General features: G+C 41.3%; 1 protein-coding gene across 3 annotated transcripts; it reads right to left on the bottom strand.

Moving 5' to 3' along the window:
- Positions 1-51: 51 nt before the first annotated feature.
- LOC117595995 (uncharacterized) lies at positions 52-18068 on the bottom strand. Of its 3 annotated transcripts, none has more exons than XM_053229001.1 (7): positions 18012-18068; positions 14284-14346; positions 13492-13791; positions 11436-11723; positions 10797-10915; positions 2995-3291; positions 52-2274 (listed from the first exon to the last, which is right to left on the bottom strand). In XM_053229001.1, exons 2-7 carry the CDS (start codon positions 14342-14344, stop codon positions 1894-1896), a joined length of 1446 nt encoding a protein of 481 aa, XP_053084976.1. In that variant the 5' UTR covers positions 14345-14346; positions 18012-18068; the 3' UTR covers positions 52-1893. The 3 variants fall into 3 exon arrangements, with proteins under 3 accessions (XP_053084976.1, XP_053084975.1, XP_053084977.1); XM_053229000.1 differs by having other exon boundaries at positions 14284-14374; positions 18012-18061; XM_053229002.1 differs by lacking the exon at positions 18012-18068 and having other exon boundaries at positions 14284-14462.
- Positions 18069-18940: the final 872 nt, after the last annotated feature.

Below are 18940 nucleotides of genomic sequence, written 5' to 3'. Positions count from 1 at the left end.
TTCATGCAGGGTTTAGAGGGTTTAGAAGAGAAAAGCAACATGAACAACAACATCACAAAAGCATTACAGAGAACAACTTTAGAGTTTCAACTGAAGTTATGATGGAAATGAGTGGAGCACATTTCTGCAAGGGCAGTGACCAATCAAAAATCTGAAGATCGAAAATATTATTAATTTTCCTAATTTTGCAACATGCATCTAAACACGTTATTATTTGTTTAAAAGTTTGATTCAGCAAAAAATCCAGTTCTTTGTACATTCTTTGTACATTTTGTTCTTATACATTCAAATTTCATTAACTAATCGCACTATCCGGTTTTCACCCAGATGAGGATGGGTTCCCTGGTGAGTCTGGTTCCTCTCAAGGTTTCTTCGTCATATCATCTCAGAGTTTTTTCCTCACCACCATCACCTCTGGCTCGCTCATTAGGGATAAATTCACATATTTACAATTTATTTTGGTTTAATTTAATTTGAATCTATTTATTTCCGTAAGGCTGCTTTGTGACAATGTTCACTGTTAAAAAAAAAAAAGTATAAGGAAAAAATGTCATTACCATCACACAACATTAAAAATACCATGTATACGATCTACATGTACATTAGGCTATTTCAGAATACATATTGATCAAGGCCGTGATCTTTCTTCATTTCATTTCCCCTTACTGGCTTTAACAGTAGCATCCTGTGTACTGGGAATGGATGGAGTGGGGTGACCGTGGGGTGCAGTCGTGTTCATTTCTACCAAAATACAGGACATTCCCAGCTAGGCACAGCATTCACAGCTGGCAATCTTATCTACAACTGTGATCATGCAAACTAGGGAATTTCAAAGCATTAACTTTAAATCAGAGGTTCTTAACCTTTTTTGCAAGTGTGACCCACTGTTAAGAATGACGATGTTTTGCAATAAAGACTAATATAATATAAAACAAGTTCAGTATTTGGGATTACTTTGGAATATTTACTCATGTAATCAGTATAATCATCAGATAATTACATACGTAATGATAAGTATGCAATATCATATTCATGTATAAGGTAATCTAAAGTTCAGTAACCAACTGTGCAAAGTACAGGATTCTCTCAATGTCTGAAAAACATGTAGGTGAAAGGATGTTCCAAGGTCCATGGAGATTAGGAAAGAATGTGCTATATATATATATAAACATAGTAACTTATCTCTCTCCAGCAATAAAATTAACTGAAGGAAGTGAGAGGAGATAGAGACCAGACTGAGAATTAATGGTGGCAGACAGCCAACAGATAGCAGTTGTTTGTGTAAAGGGAAAACCTCGTCTAGAAAGATGTGCATTTAAAATGTATAAAAGACTGTACTGAGATCATATTGTTCAGTTGCTCTGCAGAACATCTCGGCTTTGTTGCTTTTTACAATAAAGTCTCCTTTTTGGCATCAAGACTCCAAGCCTCTGAAGTTTTTATTTTAGCTGAAAAGAATTCCACGACACTACTCGCTCAGTGGGGTGGATTCGCTTGGGATAGAGGATGTGAGGCAATGCAGTCGTGGCTGAGTAGTGCTGAGGAAAAACGCAAACTATCTTCAACCATGAGCCTGGCTCCATACATGTTCTTCAGGCACACCTGTGCTGAGAAACCAGCCTCACAGAGAGAGAGCGACGCGAATGGGAAAAGTTTTTTCATGTGATGGGAAAGCATCAAGTTAACATTGCCCAAGCGAGTTTGCCATAATGACAGTTTTCTGATTCATGCTTCAATTTTATCAGAAAGCGTGAAGTGACGTGTTTTTACCCTGAAGTCCTGCATTCAGATCATTACATTTTCTCGTGACTTCCCTGCTACCGCTTTGTGACCCCCCCCAAATTCCCTTACTCCCCAAGCCTGTGTATGTGTTTCTGTATCATGTTGTGTAGATTAAACAGCAGGGTTCAGTGGTGTGAGCTCTTCTCCTTCTCTATGCTCCACTGCTGTTGGATCTTCTTTAGGGCTTCCTGCAGAGTCTAGTTTCTCTCCGTATTCCTCCAGCTCATTCATCTTATCTTTACACCACTGTTCATACACACCCAGAAGTCTCTCCATAGTATGAATCATTGTATCGGCTCCTGCTCCACCACTGTGCTGCTGCTTGAATTTAATTAGCTCCTCTCTCTGCTTTTTGCTCCACTTCTCAATCATCTTCAGACACACCTTCATACGGTTGTACATGAACCGCAGCACAGGGATGCGCTTCTGATTGGATATTCCACATTTGAAGTCCTCTAAATTCTTCACCACATCCTCCACTGTCTCCATCAACTGCTCAGTATACACACAGACACACACAATTACACACCATACATATATATAGTCAGTATACACACACACAAAGGCACATACAAAGGTGGAGCTAAATGGGAAGTTAAAGGTGGAGTTAAAGGTGGAGCTAAATGAGGAGCTAAAGGTGGATTTAAAGATGGAGCTGCCTCTGACACGGCAGGATGAAACTGTAGTGTAGCTGCATTAAAAAGCTGACAGAAATAATAAGAGTAGCTACTGAATGGTCTGTAGATGTTTCACACAGAGGTCTTTATCAGACACGTGTCTTCATTCCATCCAGATCAGTAGCAGTTTAAACAGCTAACGTTAGCTCAGTGACCAGGCTGAAGTTCACTTCTTATTCCCATTTCCACTTTCTCCCTAATTCCTAAACCTTCTCTCCTCATTCCCAAAACATCTCAAACATCTGACACTTCTACAGGAAACTCAATATAACAGACAGGAGTAGGCTGCTCTCGGAAACTGAGCGCTAAGCTACATATTGTTGTGAAGTCTGTTAGCCTCAAATGTTCCTTATTTATTTCTTACATTCCTGCTGAACTGTGCTTTTAAACGTCTACATGAGGAAACGCTCAAAATTAGCTTCAGGAGTGTTTCACAACTATGTATGGTGTGTGTGTAGCTTTGGATACATCTGTATGTGTGTGTGTGTGTGTGTGTGTGTGTGTGTGTGTGTGTGTGTACAAACAATAACCATACCTGTTCTGGCTCAGGCTCTAGCTCTCTGTTTGGTTTTGTTGCGTACACCGTTTTACACAATTTCAGCTCTGCTCTCTTTTGGTTGCAGAACAATCCAACAAATTCAGAATATTTACTGTTCTCTGTGTACTGCTGTTCCAGATCATTAATCGCCTTCTCCACCTTCTTCACCTTCTCCTCCTTCTCCAGATCTGTGATCGTGTTGTTGCTATTTGGACTGTTCTGGTCTTCTGGTTCTGTATCTTTGGGTTGAACCTGCTTAATGAGCTCATCCGTTTCTTCCATTTGAATCTTCACCTGTTTATACACACACACACACACACACACACACCCACAGTCAATACACATTATCATGACCATTTTCAGTGACTTGGATGTTCTCTATTTACTTTTGTAATTGAATTGTACAAAACAATGTAAAATGAGCCAGTTAATAAAACAGAGTAGAATAAATGAATGTAAAGAGACTTTGTAGATTTCCAGACTTTATTTTCTAACTAATGAAAAATTACAGTTAAATGTTTCTATGTCAAGAGGGTAAAATATTATCAGTGTTGGGGTGTAACACATTACTCTAATTGGATTCCATTTCCCTGTAAAAAGTAATGTAAGAGATGTAATGTAATTTAATTACAGATACTTTTTAAATAAAATGCAATACTTTCATTACAGAATTTAAGTAATTTTAAACAAATAAACAACAAATAGTTATTTAAAACTAAATTCAAAGACCAATGATTGCACTCGCTTTAAATTTGATGAGAATCCGACACGCCTGCGCGCTTTGAGAGAGACACGAACATCACTGTAAAATGTAGGTTGCTGACAAGCAGTTGTGTTGTTGAAATACTCTGAAGTTTTTGTATAGTGTACTGAGGCATGTGTTGTTTTTTAATTTTGGGGACTCTTATTGTTGCTCCAGTTTATAACCATTGTACTTTATTAACTCTTTATTATAAGCAACTTAATTTTAGAGAGTTATCTGATCTTATACAATTTATTTGAAAGATCTTATTTCAATGGCAATTTAATGTATGAAGTAATTATAGTAATAATAATGTATGAAGTAGTTACTAAAGTAATCTGATTACTAATTACTAGTTACTTTTTAAAACTGTAATTAATTACTTTTTTTTGGAGTAACTTACCCAACACTACATATTATATAATAAACCACTCTTCAGACAATAAGAAGCATATTGCTGACTGTCAGGGATTAGCTGCAAAACCAGAAGCGAGTAGAAATGTGGCTTCTCCAAGATACTCAGAAAATCCTCCCCACTAATTTCCTTACAGAGCAAAGTTTCCTGACGCCACTGATGCAGTTTATAAAGCAAAGCACACTGAGAACTCGCCTTTGCTTTGCAGCATTTCATGGCTGATGTCCCTTCTTCTTGGCATGATGTAGACACACAGCTGAGTGCTCCAGAAAACCAAACTGACAAAAGTTCTGCTTTTATAGAGGTACTTACACTTCTTGATGATTAACGAATCTTGCACATTTCATTAATAACACCTGGCTGCTAACTACCCTCTTAATTATTGTGGAAGTAGGGAGGGTGTACTTATTTTTTCCAACCTGGTTTCTGAATGTTGGTTTATTTTCTGTGGAAAAATTTTACATGCTAAAACTACTAACTACATATTGAAATCTGTTGTTTTTTTTGTTGTCACCTGAAGTTATTTGTTTGTTTATAGAAATTGGTGAAGACCACACAATTGGGGAAGAAGTGTGATCTCTGTGACTTTAACTGTGGCATGGTTGTTGGTGACAGATGGGCTGGTTTGAGTATTTCAGAAACTGCTGATCTTCTGGGAATTTCACACACAACAGTCTCTAGAGTTTACACAGAAAGGTGCAAAAACAAAACACATCTAGCGAGTTCTGTGGGTGGAAAAGCCGTGTTGAAGGAGAGATCAGAGGAGAATGACCAGACCAGACCAGAATGACCAGTTTTGAGCTGCCAGAAAGTCTACAGTAACACAAATATTCACTCTTTATAACTGTGGTGAACAGGAACGCATCTCTGAACTTGCAACACATCAAACATAAAGGTGGATGGCCTACCACATCAGGTTCCACTCCTGTCAGCCAAGAACAAGAATCTGAGGCTACAGTGGACACACACTCACCCACCCTGTACAGGTAAAGACTGGAAAAACAGCACCAATCTGATGAATCTCTTTCTCCTACAACATGCAGAAGTGTTCGAGTTTCGCATCAACTGCATGAATCCATGAACCCAGCCTGCTCTGTGTGAACAAGTTAGGCTGGTGGAGGTGGTGTAATGGTGTGGGGAATGTTTTCTTGGCACACATTGGGCCTCTTAATACCAATCGAGCATTGTCTAGATGAAATGGCCTGTTTGAGTATTGTTGCTGATCACCATCTTCTACTACCTACTATACTTCCAGCATGTTAATGCACCATGTCACACAGCACAAGTCATCTCAAACTGGCTCCACGAACACGATAATGAGTTCAGGGTACTTCACTGTCCTCCCCAGTCAACAGATCTGAATCCAATAGAGAACTTTTAGGATGTGCTACAGCAGGAGATTCACAGCACGAGTGTGCAGCTGACAAATCTGCAGGAATTATGTGCTCTGCTCATGATGTCAACATGGAGCAGAATCTCAAAGGAATGTTTCCAACACCTGCTGGAGTTCATCCTACAAAGAACTGAAGCTGAATAAAATGGCCAGTGAGTGTGTGATGGATGCTCACATATAAAACAGCTGTTTGCTGATTTGCTGCTGCTAACGTCAGTCAGTCTTAACCTGCAGTTTGCAATGCTGAAGGTCATCAGCAGAAACTTGCTAAAAGAAATGACTCGGTGTGTGATTTCAAAAAGACTGAATCATTAGCAGATGAAACTGAGTTAATAAAACAGTCTGCTTCTCCTCCTCATCTTACAAACCACAAACCCACCTGAGACCTGGGACCTGCACGTCTCTAATGATGAGTCGAATTGTTACGGTTAGTCACGGTGTAGAAGTGGACAGTTACCTCAATGCTGACTTTTCCAAACTACACCATTATTTTTGCTGGCTCAGCGTCTCATCTTCCCTCACAGCCACTCTGCGTGTATGTGGGTAAAGATTGGGTTTTATATTGTCATGTTACAACCTTTCATGGACTCAACTTCCCAGAAAGCACAGCGTCCTACAAATATGGCAGCCACGGACTCCAATACCCAGAACATACACAAGATTCCCCGCTCGCAATCACCCAGCTTCTAACACAGCACACCTGGCTTCAATCAGGCTCACACTCACAAGGGCTTTCAGTCAGTATACTCTTTGCGAAGTGTACACTCAGTTTCCTAGTGTTCTGTCGTTACCATGCCTTATATATCATGCTTGAGTCTCCTGTTTTTGACCCAGTTTCAGCCCAGTGTTTTGTGATTTTTGCCTTGCCTAGTTTGTACCTTGTACTTTGTGCCTGCCATTGCATCCGCATCTACTTATTTACTTGACAGAATTCTTCGTCTCACCATGGATACAGCAGGACAACCAGATTGGGAGCAAGCTGTCTAAGCTCATGGGCAGCTTATGGGAGACCATCGCCGGCAGCTTGTTGAGCTCACAGCACAGGTTAACCGCCCTTCCAAGGCTGCTGCTGTTAATACGCTGCCCAGTGCAACCTGTCAGCTGACATCTACACCAGAGAAATACTCAGGTGACCCCTCTCAGTGTCGGGGATTTTTGCTACAGTGTTCCTTATATTTCACCAGTTATGCAGGACTGAATCAGAAAAATAATGTTTCCTTAATGCCGAGTTCACATTGCACGATTTTTCACTCGCCAACAGGTTTTGCGAAATCGCCGACAAATGCCTGAAATCTGAGGCAAATCGGTGCTCGTTCACGCGAGTGACAATCACGCAGTGTGAATTATCAAAGACGCGATCTGAGAGAATCACAGATGCGTCACCGACGCTCGTGAAATATTTGGCATGCTAAATATCTGGACCTGTCGGTGATTCAAAATCCTGCTGTGTGAAATGAGTTCTGACTGAAACAAACATCGGCGATGACCTCCAGCCAATGAGAGAGCAAGATACAGGGCAGCGGGAAGCTCGGGGAGGAGTTATAGAATATCAGAAAACATGGCTTCGGTGCCGAAAAAGGCTCCTTCTCGGTCTATTTGGACCCAAGAAATGGAGGAAAGCTCCCCGCGTCTCCCCAACCATTTCCTCCTACATAATCTTTTTTTCTTTTTTGCCCTTTCGCTGCAAATCAGCGCACAGACCATTTGGATCGCGAACTTCTTGCGGGGTACCGTTTCCAGTCTCGTGCGAGAACTCTGAGCTTACATGTGATCTTGCGTTATTTCCTAATCACTTTTTGCGTGCGTTTGGTTGTGACACGTAGTTTGCGAGCCAGACAGAGTTGTCGGCGATTCTTTCTATTGTAAAGTCATGCAGTGTGTAACCACCTGTCGCCGATCCATAGTGCAATGTGAACACAGCAGCGACTGAATGCTACCCCGGATAGTCGTGCAGTGTGAAAACCACGATGATCCGATGACTTTGAAAATCGTGCAGTGTGAACTCGGCATAACTTGCTCACTGGCAAAGTGCTACAATAGGCCTCAGCTGTTGGGGAACAAGGAATCAAATCCAGATCGTCCTATGCACAATTCGTCAAGAACTTTTGGTATGTATTCGACCACTTGCCGTTAGGAAAAGAAAGTGGTGAGCATACATGCTGACTATGAAGCAAGGTAAACGCAGAGTGTCTGAATATGCGCTAGAGTTCCAGACTGTTGCGGCAGGAAGCTGGAACGACACTAATTTAAAAGCTGCATTTTTCCAAGGATTACAATCAGAAATTCTCACAGAACTCGCATGCCATGATGAGCAGCTCAAGCTAGACTCACTGATTGATCTAGCGATTTGTCTTGATCATCATCTTACCCAACCTGCATCACACAAGGGGAGCAGCTTCACCAATCTGGGAAACACCACTAAGCCCATGCAGCTGGGGCGAGCACAGATCAACGAAGCGGAGAGGGAGAGATGCTGCAGACAACATTGTTACTTCTATTGCAGGGATCAGGGACATCTCCTTGCACAGTGTCCTCTACGTGCAAAGTCTCTCATTCTTCTTCAGTATTGACAGTACCTGTTATTATACAGCCCTCAGGGAAGACCTTTGTGTTGACAGTGCTGATTGATTCTGGTGCCATGGGAAATTTTATCAGTGAAGATGTTGTGAAGTGCCTCAACCTGCCAGTCAGCTGCATAATCCACAGTTGTCGTGGTAGGATAAGCAACTCACCCGCTGGTCTCCTCCCTGTTTCTCTCACTGCCTGCAAAAACCCAAAGTCATCATTGCTTCTACCTCCATTGAAAGTTTCAACAACCATAAGGTGTTCACAGTTTCACAGGAGTATCAGGATTTAAAGGAGGTATTCGGCAAAATCAAAGCCAGTGGAATAGCTCCACATCATACCTATGACTGCGCCATAGACCTATTACCAGGTATTACACCACCACGTGGCAAATCTACCCTCTTTCCGTGGCAGAACAAGAAGGTATGGATGAGTATATTCAAGAGACTCTGCAACAGGGCAATATTAGACCCTCCACTTCTCCCACGTCAGCTGGGTTCTTTTTTGTGGTAAAGAAAGGGGGGTGGTCTTCGACCATGTATTGACTATAGAGGGTTGAACCAGTACACTGTCAAATATAGGTACCCTCTACCGTTGGTGCTCTCTGCTCTCGAGCAACTCCGATCAGCCCGATTCTTCACCAAACTAGACCTCCAAAGTGCTTACAATTTGGGATGCATGCACAAAGGGGACGAGTGGAAGGTGGCTTTTAACACCCCTAGTGACCTCAATGAATACTGTGTAATGCCATATGGGCTCTCTAGCACCTCCTCAGTGTTTCAATTCCTGGTGAATGACATTCTGAGAGACATGCTGAGCAAATTTGTGATTGCATATATTGATGATAACTTTGTCTACTCCCCCTTCTTTGAAACACAAAACCATTCTTAAACATCCTGACCCATCCAAGCCCTTCATCGTGGAGGTGGGCACCTCAGAGACAGGGGTGGGGCCATCCTCTCTCAATGCTTTGGAGAGGTACCTAAACTCCACCTCGTCGCACTCTTTTCAAGGAACCTTTCTCTGGCTGAGAGAAACTATGATGTGGGGAATAGAGAATTGCCGGCAGTAAAATTAGCACTGGAGGAATGGCATCACTGGCTAGAGGGAGCAGAACATTGTTTGTGATCTTCACCGATCACAAAAATCTAGAATATCTTCAAACCACTAAACACCTAAACCCATGACAAGCCCATTCGTCCTTCTTCTTTGCCCAATTTCACTTTACTCTTTCCTATCGCCCAGGTTCAAAGAATACCAAAGCAGATGCACTGTCACGCCCCCACGCTGTTGAAGATAAGGCTTCCAATGAAGAAAACATTCTTCCTTCATCTTGCTTTGTGGGAGTTACTGGTTGCTAGCATGCCTAGACAACAGATCCCAGCCAATTTCCCCCCGAATAAGCTCTTTGCCCCTGCTCATTTGCACACTCGGCTCATCTCTTGGGCCCACATGGTAGTGGCTACTGGCCACCCTGGTACTCAAGGCACCTAACAACTGCTAAAAGAAAAAATACTGGTGGCCCAACATGCTTTCTGAGATACAGCGTGTTGTATCCCCATTTTTCCCATGGAATGCCAATCAAACAGATTCTCCAGCAGTGGATGAATGGTTTCGAAGGAGTGAACAAGTTTGGGGAGAGCACCCATCAAAGAATAGAACAAACCTCACAGTAAAATAAGGAACAAGCTCGCAAACACCAGGGATCCAACCCTTATTACCAACCTGGAGATCGAGGATGGCTCTCCACACAAAACCTTCACCAGCTACATTCATGCAAAAAGCTCAACCACAGATGGCCCATTTAAGATCAACGAACAAATCAGTGACGTCATGTATAGACTAGACTTACCACGGCATTGGCATATCTCCCCATCCTTCCACATCTCTCTTCTAAAGCCAGTTTTACCCGACCCTCTATTTTCCAACCTGCCAACCACAATCCCACCAGTTCCCCTCAACATCGAAGGAACAATGCTGGGTACCTGCACAAGACATCCTAGATCCTAATCTCTGCCATGAATTCCATGCTCAGCACCTAATCTCTGCCATGAATTCCATGCTCAGCATCCATGCCCAGGCCCTCACCCTTGAGGTAGACCTAGAAAAGGTAAGGCTCCCTGACTGAGCCCTTCTGAGGGGGGCTCTGTCATGTCACAGCCTTTCAGGGACTCAACATCCCAGCAAGGCCTACAAACATGGCTGCCATGGACTCCCATACCCAGAACATACACGCTTCTCCGCACGCAATCACCCAGCTTCTAACACAGCAAACCTGGGTTCAATCAGGCTCACATTTGCATACACACTACAAAAGGACTTTCAGTCAGTATACTCTTTGTGAAGTATACGCTCAGTTTCCTAGTGTTCTGTTGTCACCAAGCCTTATATATCATGTTTGATTCTCCTGTTTTTGACCCAGTTCCTGGGTCCTGCTTGGTTTTCTAATAAACTGCTCTTCGTACCTTGCATTGCATCTGCATCTACTCATTTACATGATGTATATCATGAAAAAGAGGCTTTCTGTTTTTAATTCAGTATAAAGATGCTCCAGGAAGCACTCGCTCTTTTTAAAAACACAAATAAGTAAAATATAGATGAACTAGTTATGCAATGTTAAATCATTAATAACAAAATCTTTTTTTATTTTATTTTATATTTCTTTTACATAAAGTTACTCTTACCTTTTTGAGCTCCTGATCAGCTGCTTTCCTTCTGTATATTATCACTCCGGTGATCGCCAGCAGCAGCACCACCAGCATCATCAGCAGCACTATTGCTGCAATACCCCCCTTAGTTAACCCTGCAACACACACACAGCCTGTCAATGGAGGATGATGTTATTGCTGGTGCAGTTAATGTGGAGTTTAATAGGAGAAAAATGTCCAACAATGTTAAACAAGAGTGATAACTGTCAGGGTTTATTGTTAGCTCCTAAAAACAAAACAGCAAGAGTTTCTTTCTCTCTGTGTTTTCCAGCAGCTTTCACCGTCTATATCTAAGATGTTCAGGGTGAGGTTCTCCTTTTAGACTTCCTCTAGAGAGAAGGTTCTAGATTTGACCTCTGTAAATGTTCACAGGTTAAAGAGCTACTTCTCAATAAAATGCTGAAAATGAATTGGTAAATTTTACTCTGAATTCTCTGAGTGCTGCCTAATAACTGAAACACCACAAACACATTCCTGTAAATTGGTGTTTAATTCTGTAAGAAGGCTGAACACCACCGTGTATGAATTATAGAGTTCACTGAATTGAGCACAGTATATAACATCTCCCATAATTCAGTGTTTAAGCCCTTCATTACACATCACACTGAGACGTACCTGTCACAGTGACATCGTACACACGAATGTCTTCGTTATTCTTCAGGTCCCGGATGGTGTAACTTCCACTATCACTCGGCTGCACGTCTCTCAGTATGAGCTCTGGGTAACTGAGTGATGTTCTGTGTGTGTATTCAGCTTTACACTGTAGTGAGCGTTGAGTCACAGTGCAGATCTGTTCACCATCAGCTGAATCTCTGCTTTTATAAATCACCTCCACTGGCTCTGGTACGCTCAAATCCAGGATCAGATCTTCACCAGGATTCATCTGAACTGCTGAGAACACAGCTGAGGAGAAAAATTTATTCAGTCGACAACTAAAGTTCAAAGGTTATGTCAGTGTTTCCATGGGGAAAGTTGCTGGTATTCAGAGTCGGGTTACGCAGCTGCTTAAGTGGATTTTCTGAGCTCCACATGCAGATTATTAAAATCTCCTGCATGTAGTTCATGCTTTCAGAAATCAGGAATACAAAATGTGGATTGAAGAAGGAAAGAGTGTTTTTTTTCCTTTGCTTTTGAACATCATATGATGTAAAAGTGAGTGGAAATTAAAAGAGTATTTTGTGTGTGTGTATGTTTAACCTGTGGACACACACACTCAGGGTTTTCCAGCAGCTTTCAACGTCATACTAATGAGAAATCTAGTGTAGAAGTATTAGAGATGCTGGAGCAATCGCTGGGCGCAAAGTCCCAGAATGCAATGCAGCTATACGACACAGAGTTTCCACAATTCGATTGAGGAGATCCGCAGACATTTCCTTGGTCTCCATGGCTTGGTTTTTGTCCTGACAATGCAGTGTACATTGTGGGCCTTTATAGACTTGGTGTGTGCCTTTCCAATCTATGTTCATTCAATTTACATTACAACAGGTGGACTCCAAATGCGTTCAAGACACATCTCAGGGATAATTAAAGAAACTGGATCTACCTGACCACAATTTGTAGTGCCACAGCAAAGGATCTGAATACTTTTGTAAATAAGAGATTTCAGTTTTTGATTTATAATACATTTTTAAAAACATCTAAAAACATGTTTTCACTTCATCATTATGGGTGATTAAGTGCAGATTGATGGGTAAAAAAAGTCAATTTTATCACAATAACAAAACACAACACAAAGTGTGCAACAAGTAAAGGGGTGTGAATACTTTCTGAATCCACTGTGTGTGGCTGAACGAATAGTACTAGTTATAATTCACATTAATCACTGGTTTAATTGAACAAAATTAAAATAAGCATTTAAAAATTATTATTATTTTATATTATATATTTTTTAAAAATAAATAATTGTTTTACACTGTGCTGCAAAGGCACGACTTAATGAAGCTACGAGACGCTAAATCGAGGTGATGAAATTTTAATGTGTGTGAGATGTAGGAGACATATCACAGAATTTTATTATGTCAGTGTTTGTGTTAATTCGATTCGCTCCCCTGTGAAGAAAACTAAGTTCATTTACAATTTTATTTTTTAAGTTTTATTTTTAACTTAATCCATAATTTAATTCATAATTAACAGTGTCTCTAATTAAGACGTCACCTCTGATGTGCTCTGAGCTAAATAAAGCTTTTCATGCACTTTAGAGAGACAATGTTTTTAAATTAATAAATAGCGTCATATTCATGTATTTAATATTGTCCTTGAATGACATTGCACAGTGTGTGTGTGTGTGTGTGAGAGAGAGAGAGTGTATTTACAGCCAGAACATGAAATTTCAGCGTGACACATTGTGGTTATATTAAACAGTCAGACGGTGGCGCTGGACTTAACGCTGCTCCTCACTCGAGCCGAAATCACACCAGAACCATGTGCTTAAGTTGAAGATCAGAATCGAGCGTAACTGAGACACGCCTCTGTTTTAGATAAACTCCGCCCCTGCGTGCGTAACTCTCACATAACTTCTGAATAGTGCTGAAGTGTGTAGTTACGCCTGAGGTCTGAATCCTGATGTGTGTAATTTCAGGATAAATTCCTAACTGTGCTCTTAACTCTGAATGTGACCCCAATAGTTCAGATTGAACATTTTATCAGCAGTAGAAGAGATAAAGACACTTACTCTCAATGCTGAGGCGCTGTATAGAGAAGTCTGAGATTCCACACTCACACGCGTACGTGTTCCTCTTACTGTAATCAGCTGCAGTGATGGTGAGAGAGAGATCTCCCTTCAGGTACTGATCATGAGACATTTCATATCCCTCCACTGAGCTGCATGATGTCTGATCACACCGAGCCAGGACAACATCTCGATTATTGGTCAAGGTCCATTTGGCCATACCAGGACATTTATATTCACATGGGAGAATCACAGACTGATGAAGCTTCACTGCTGCAGAACAGACAGCAGCTGATACAGGAGCTGAAAGAGAGAATAAACTCTTTACGTCAAGACCAAAACTATGAAGATGATTTTAGCTTTAAATTGAACAATAAAGCGACAGCACTGCGCTCTTTTCCACCATGTGGATTAATCTGACTGCTGCAGGTGTGAATTCAGGGCTGTGTCCCAAACCACATAAAGTGCACTAAATGAGATGCTTAAACAGTAATGACATGATGTAGTGATATATAATGCAACAGATTAGTGAGCGTGAGCAGTGAGCAGTGTACAGTGAGGGTGAGGGTGTGCAGTGAGAGTGTGCAGTGAGAGTGAGCAGTGAGAGTGAGCAGTGAGAGTGAGCAGTGTGCGGTGAGAGTGAGCAGTGTACAGTGAGCAGTGAGAGTGAGCAGTGTACAGTGAGAGTGTGCAGTGAGAGTGTGCAGTGAGAGTGAGAGTGTGCAGTGTGCAGTGAGAGTGTACAGTGAGAGTGAGAGGAGTGAGAGTGTGCAGTGAGAGTGAAGTGACACTTACCAGTGGTGAATGTGAGGGTGAGGAAGAACAGGACACAGTGATGAATGCTGCAGGACTGCATGGCTGAGGAGACACAACACCACCATCAGCACTGCACAGGTGGAGAATAAAGCAGGAGAGAGAAATCGACTCACACCAACATTTTATAATTAAACCTGCAATTTACTGGAATTCATTACATTTTAAAAATTTCATAATTTGTTATTCAGAATTTGTAATTCAGTTTTGAAAAATACAGTTATCTAATCAATTTTGTAGAAATACTTAAGTGGTAAAGGATGTTGAGTGTGTGTGTATGAGTGTGTGTGTGTGTGTGTGTGTGTGTGTATGAGTGAGAGTGAGAGAATAATGCATTAACAGAAATGCTGCACATTTGACTACAGCCTCACGGAAGCTTTCATGTTTAAGGTTATTAAGTACCAACTGCTCCTGAATAACATCTCAACATCTCAGAGCTCAGCTACAAGTGTAGACTTTTGGTCTTCGTATACGGCAGCCTAGGACACGTCCACAGCCTGGTCATCAGGTGCTTACAATAAACATACGATATTACAGCTTATGAGAACACACGGTTTAAAGCATATCAACCATCACACACGTTTTTTAATCTGTTTATGTGGAGCGTCCATCCTACAAGTTCCTGTGAATGAGCTGTTACTATAGAAATGTTAATGTATTAGAACAAGTGCAATTCTATAAACCTGTGATTACTTAACACCTTCCCTTCTGACCAATCAGAATTCATCAGGAGTGTTTTAGTGTCGTCATCATCACATGGGCTCACACTTTTCCATTCCTCTCCCACAGAACGTGTGTGTGTTGGTGAGAACTTACAGCTCCACTCTAAGGAGTTACAGAGCGCTAATTAGCTATAAACACTGAGCACTTCACTCACAGTCCCCTCCAAAAGTACTGGAACAGCAAGGCCATTTCTTTTGTTTTTGGTCTACACTGAAGACATTTGGGTTTGAGATCAAAAGATGAATATGAGAAGATGGATCAGAATTTCAGCTTTCATTTCCTGATATCTAGACGTTTAAACAACTCAGAACATGGCACCTTTTGTTTGAACTCACCCATTTGTTCAAGTGATCAAAAATATCGGAACATGTGACTGACAGGTGTTTTTTGTTGCCCAGGTGTGTCCTGTTAGATTGATTGTTTAAAAAATTAATAGCTCTGAATTTCTACTCTTGGTTTGAGTCCTGGGTTTCACCTGTGAAGACTGCATTTGTTGTTAAAAACTTCGAGAGCAGACTTTAAGAGCAGAAATATAGAGGCCAAACCACAAGATGCAAACCTCTCATCAGCAGTAAGAGTCAGAAGGCCAGACTGGAATTCACAACGAAATACAGAGATGAGCTTCAAAAGTTCTGGAACCAAGATGAACCTCTACCAAAGTGATGGAAAGGCCAAAGTGTGGAGAAAGAAAGGATCTGCTCATGATCCAAAACATACGAGCTCATGGGTGAAACATGGTGGAGGTAGTGTCATGGCTTGGGCTTGCATGGCTGCTTCTGGAACAGACTCACTAATCTTTACTGATGATGGAGCTCATGATGGTAGCAGCAGAATGAATTCAGAAGCTACAGAAACATTCTGTCTGACAATTTACAGAGAAATGCATCCAGTCTAATTGAGAGGAGCTTCATCATGCAGCAAGACAACGACCCAAAACACACTGCAACACAACAAAGCACTTCATCAGGGGAAAAGTGGAAGGTTTTAGACTGGCCAAGTCCATCAGCAGCCCTTAACCCAACTGAGCAGCATTTCACCTCCTGAAGAGGAGACTGAAGGGAGAAACCCCCAAAACTAACACCAACTGAAAGAAGCTGCTGCTACAAGCCTGGAAAAGCAGCACAGAAGAAGAAAGCAGCAGTTTGGTGATGTCAGTGGATCACCAGCTTGATGAAGTTATTGCAGGCAAGAGATATGCAGCCAAATATTAAGTGTTATTTACTTTAATACTCTCTGTTCCAATACTTTTGCTCACCTAAAAACTGGGTGGTCTGCCATAAAAGGTGCCATGTTCCAAGTTGTTTAAAACATCTAGATGTAAATATGAGGAAATGAAAGCTGAAATTCTGATCTATCGTCTCATATTCATCTTTTCATCTCAAACACAAATGTCTTCAGTGTAGAGCTAAAACAACAGAATTGGTCTCGATGTTCCAATACTTTCAGAGGGGACTGTATTTCTGACCTTCTACAATTTCAAGCATAAATTTGCCAAACTCAGTGGTTAAAACATTCTCCCTTTAGCTGTCTTTGTTCGTTTATTATATTAATTAATAAATTTAATGACTCTTGATTTCCATGACATTAGTTATTGTTTTTTTGCCAAGTTCATACTACTGCACAATCATTCTACAATTTTAAAATGCTCAAAGGGCCTGAACGATGACTGTGAACACACATCCAGTCTAACTGGAGTCCTTCAAAAGTTCAGTGCTGTAGCTTCTCACATTTCCACTGAAGACCGTCGCTGGTACGGTCCACACGGCCACAGAGCCATGGAGCTCCACCACAAGCGGCACACAGAGGACAAACTTACCCAGCAGCCAAAAATATTAAGTCACGAGCCAAAACAAACATCAGGCACATTTTAAGAATGAAAAGCTAATGAAAAGGAAAAGCTTCAGAGCGAAATCCTGAACTAGCTCTTCTGTGCTGAAAACTCCAGTTTGAGTGGCTGAGTTACTGAAACTGGAAGACGGAAATCATTTCTAAATCACAGCTCCTCATCCTCAAGCTGTTTGAAAGAAAATAAGCCAACAGCTGTGTCATTAGAAAACCTCGAGCTTTTATTACACAGCATTATAAAGCAATTACTGCAGGAAACATACTGCCACTGAATAAAACCTGAGCTGTGATGATGTTTATTAAAGGTCTGTGTTATGTTAAGCAAGCATTTTAATGACCATTAGGAACTGGAACATATTTCAGTGGAGCTGGAGCCTGAACTCCACCTCAGCTACAGCCATCTGACTTCCTCCATCTGACTTCCTGCATCTGACTTCCTGCATCTCACTTCCTGCATCTGACATCCTGCATCTGTGTCTTTCTTCTGGAAGAAGAACACTGTGTCCTGTTTATAATTTATTACAGAGTTAAAAACGAGTGTCATGTCACCGTCATGATGTTTTCTGATCTAGCTGGATTCCCTTTTACAGATATATAAGATTGTATAAATGGGATATTCTGAGTTACATTATTCATGGAACATCACAAGACTGTTAGAATTACAGGAGTAAGGCCGTACACTGGGATAACGGTTTCAAACATTCTATTTTTATTTAGGCTTTGCTTTCTTATTTTGTTCTTTCTTCTTCCACACAGCAGAAGTGCTCCTGCTGACCTCCGAATAACTGCAAACACTAATCAGGTTATAGAAGTAATAATTATTTCAGACTCACTCTGTAAATCAGGGGGCCACAGAGGGGCCACAGCCCCCCCCCCCCTTCACCCCCTCGAATTCCTTAACAGCCCCGCCCCCACTACAGCCCCGCCCTTTCCCAGAACCGCCCGCACAGACCGAGCTGGATTTTTCAGCAGGAAAAACATTTCACATCGCGACAGAAGACATTAACATCAGAGTTCAGTAACATCAGAGTTCAGTAACATCAGAGCTGAGTAATATCACACATCTGCATTAACACATTAACCTCATTTAGGTGTTTAAACGGCACTCTGTAGTGTGTGATATCTGACTGTAATAAACTCACCAGCACAAGCTCTTCACTCCTCTCTCTCTCTCTCTCTCTCTCTCTCTCTCTCTCTCACACACACACACACACACACACACACACTTTTCACTTTCGTTTCTCCGGTGACGTCATCACTCCACCTGGATACCGGAAACAACACAAAAGTTAAACAAATGAACATTAAAAACTAATAAAAACTGCAGGAAATCTTTAAAGAGGAAGAACTTTGAGAGCTTTATGAGCTTCAAGTTCAAGTTGAAGTGGAGTTTATTGTCATTTCAGCCGTATACAAGTACAGAGTGAAACGAAACAACGTTCCTCCAGGACCAAGGTGCTACATAAGACAACACAGAACAACACAGAGCTACAAGGGACTACATAATTTATACATAAAGTGTACAAGTGCAAACAAGTGCAGACAGAACAAGACAGTACAAGACAGCACAAGACAGCACAACGACTACAGCGCTGACCAGCACACAGTTCTGTTTAAAACTCAACCTAGTGACAATAGTAATTAGCATTAGACAGAGCTGAGACACTCAGCAAATAATCTCTAATCTCCTCTTTAAAATAAGACAGAGAGGTTTTCTAAAAAAAGTAACACCGTGGGAACAATTCCACACACACACACACACACAGTGACAGTTCCAAAAGAAGTGTGAAGCACTGTCTCCATCAGCATCACAGCACCAGCTGCTGGTGTTCATGACTTTCCTGAATCTGTGCAGGAGGAGTTCAGCACGATCACTTCCATGCAGTCATGTCTAGATAAATTCCCTCATTTTATTCAGGATTAAATATTTTAAATCTATTTTTCCATGTAATATTTGTAACAAAACTCTCCCAGTAGGATATATTATATGAAATAGTTATAATTTCTATTTGGAAAAGAGGTCAGATATATATATATATTTTCTATTTCAGGGTGAAGGCTGAGAGAGGAA

The sequence above is a fragment of the Pangasianodon hypophthalmus genome, chromosome 24 (assembly GCF_027358585.1).
Source record: "Pangasianodon hypophthalmus isolate fPanHyp1 chromosome 24, fPanHyp1.pri, whole genome shotgun sequence".
Classification (NCBI taxonomy): domain Eukaryota; kingdom Metazoa; phylum Chordata; class Actinopteri; order Siluriformes; family Pangasiidae; genus Pangasianodon; species Pangasianodon hypophthalmus.
The sequence above is the reverse complement of the archived record's forward strand: the minus strand, read 5'-3'. Positions and strand labels throughout refer to the sequence as shown.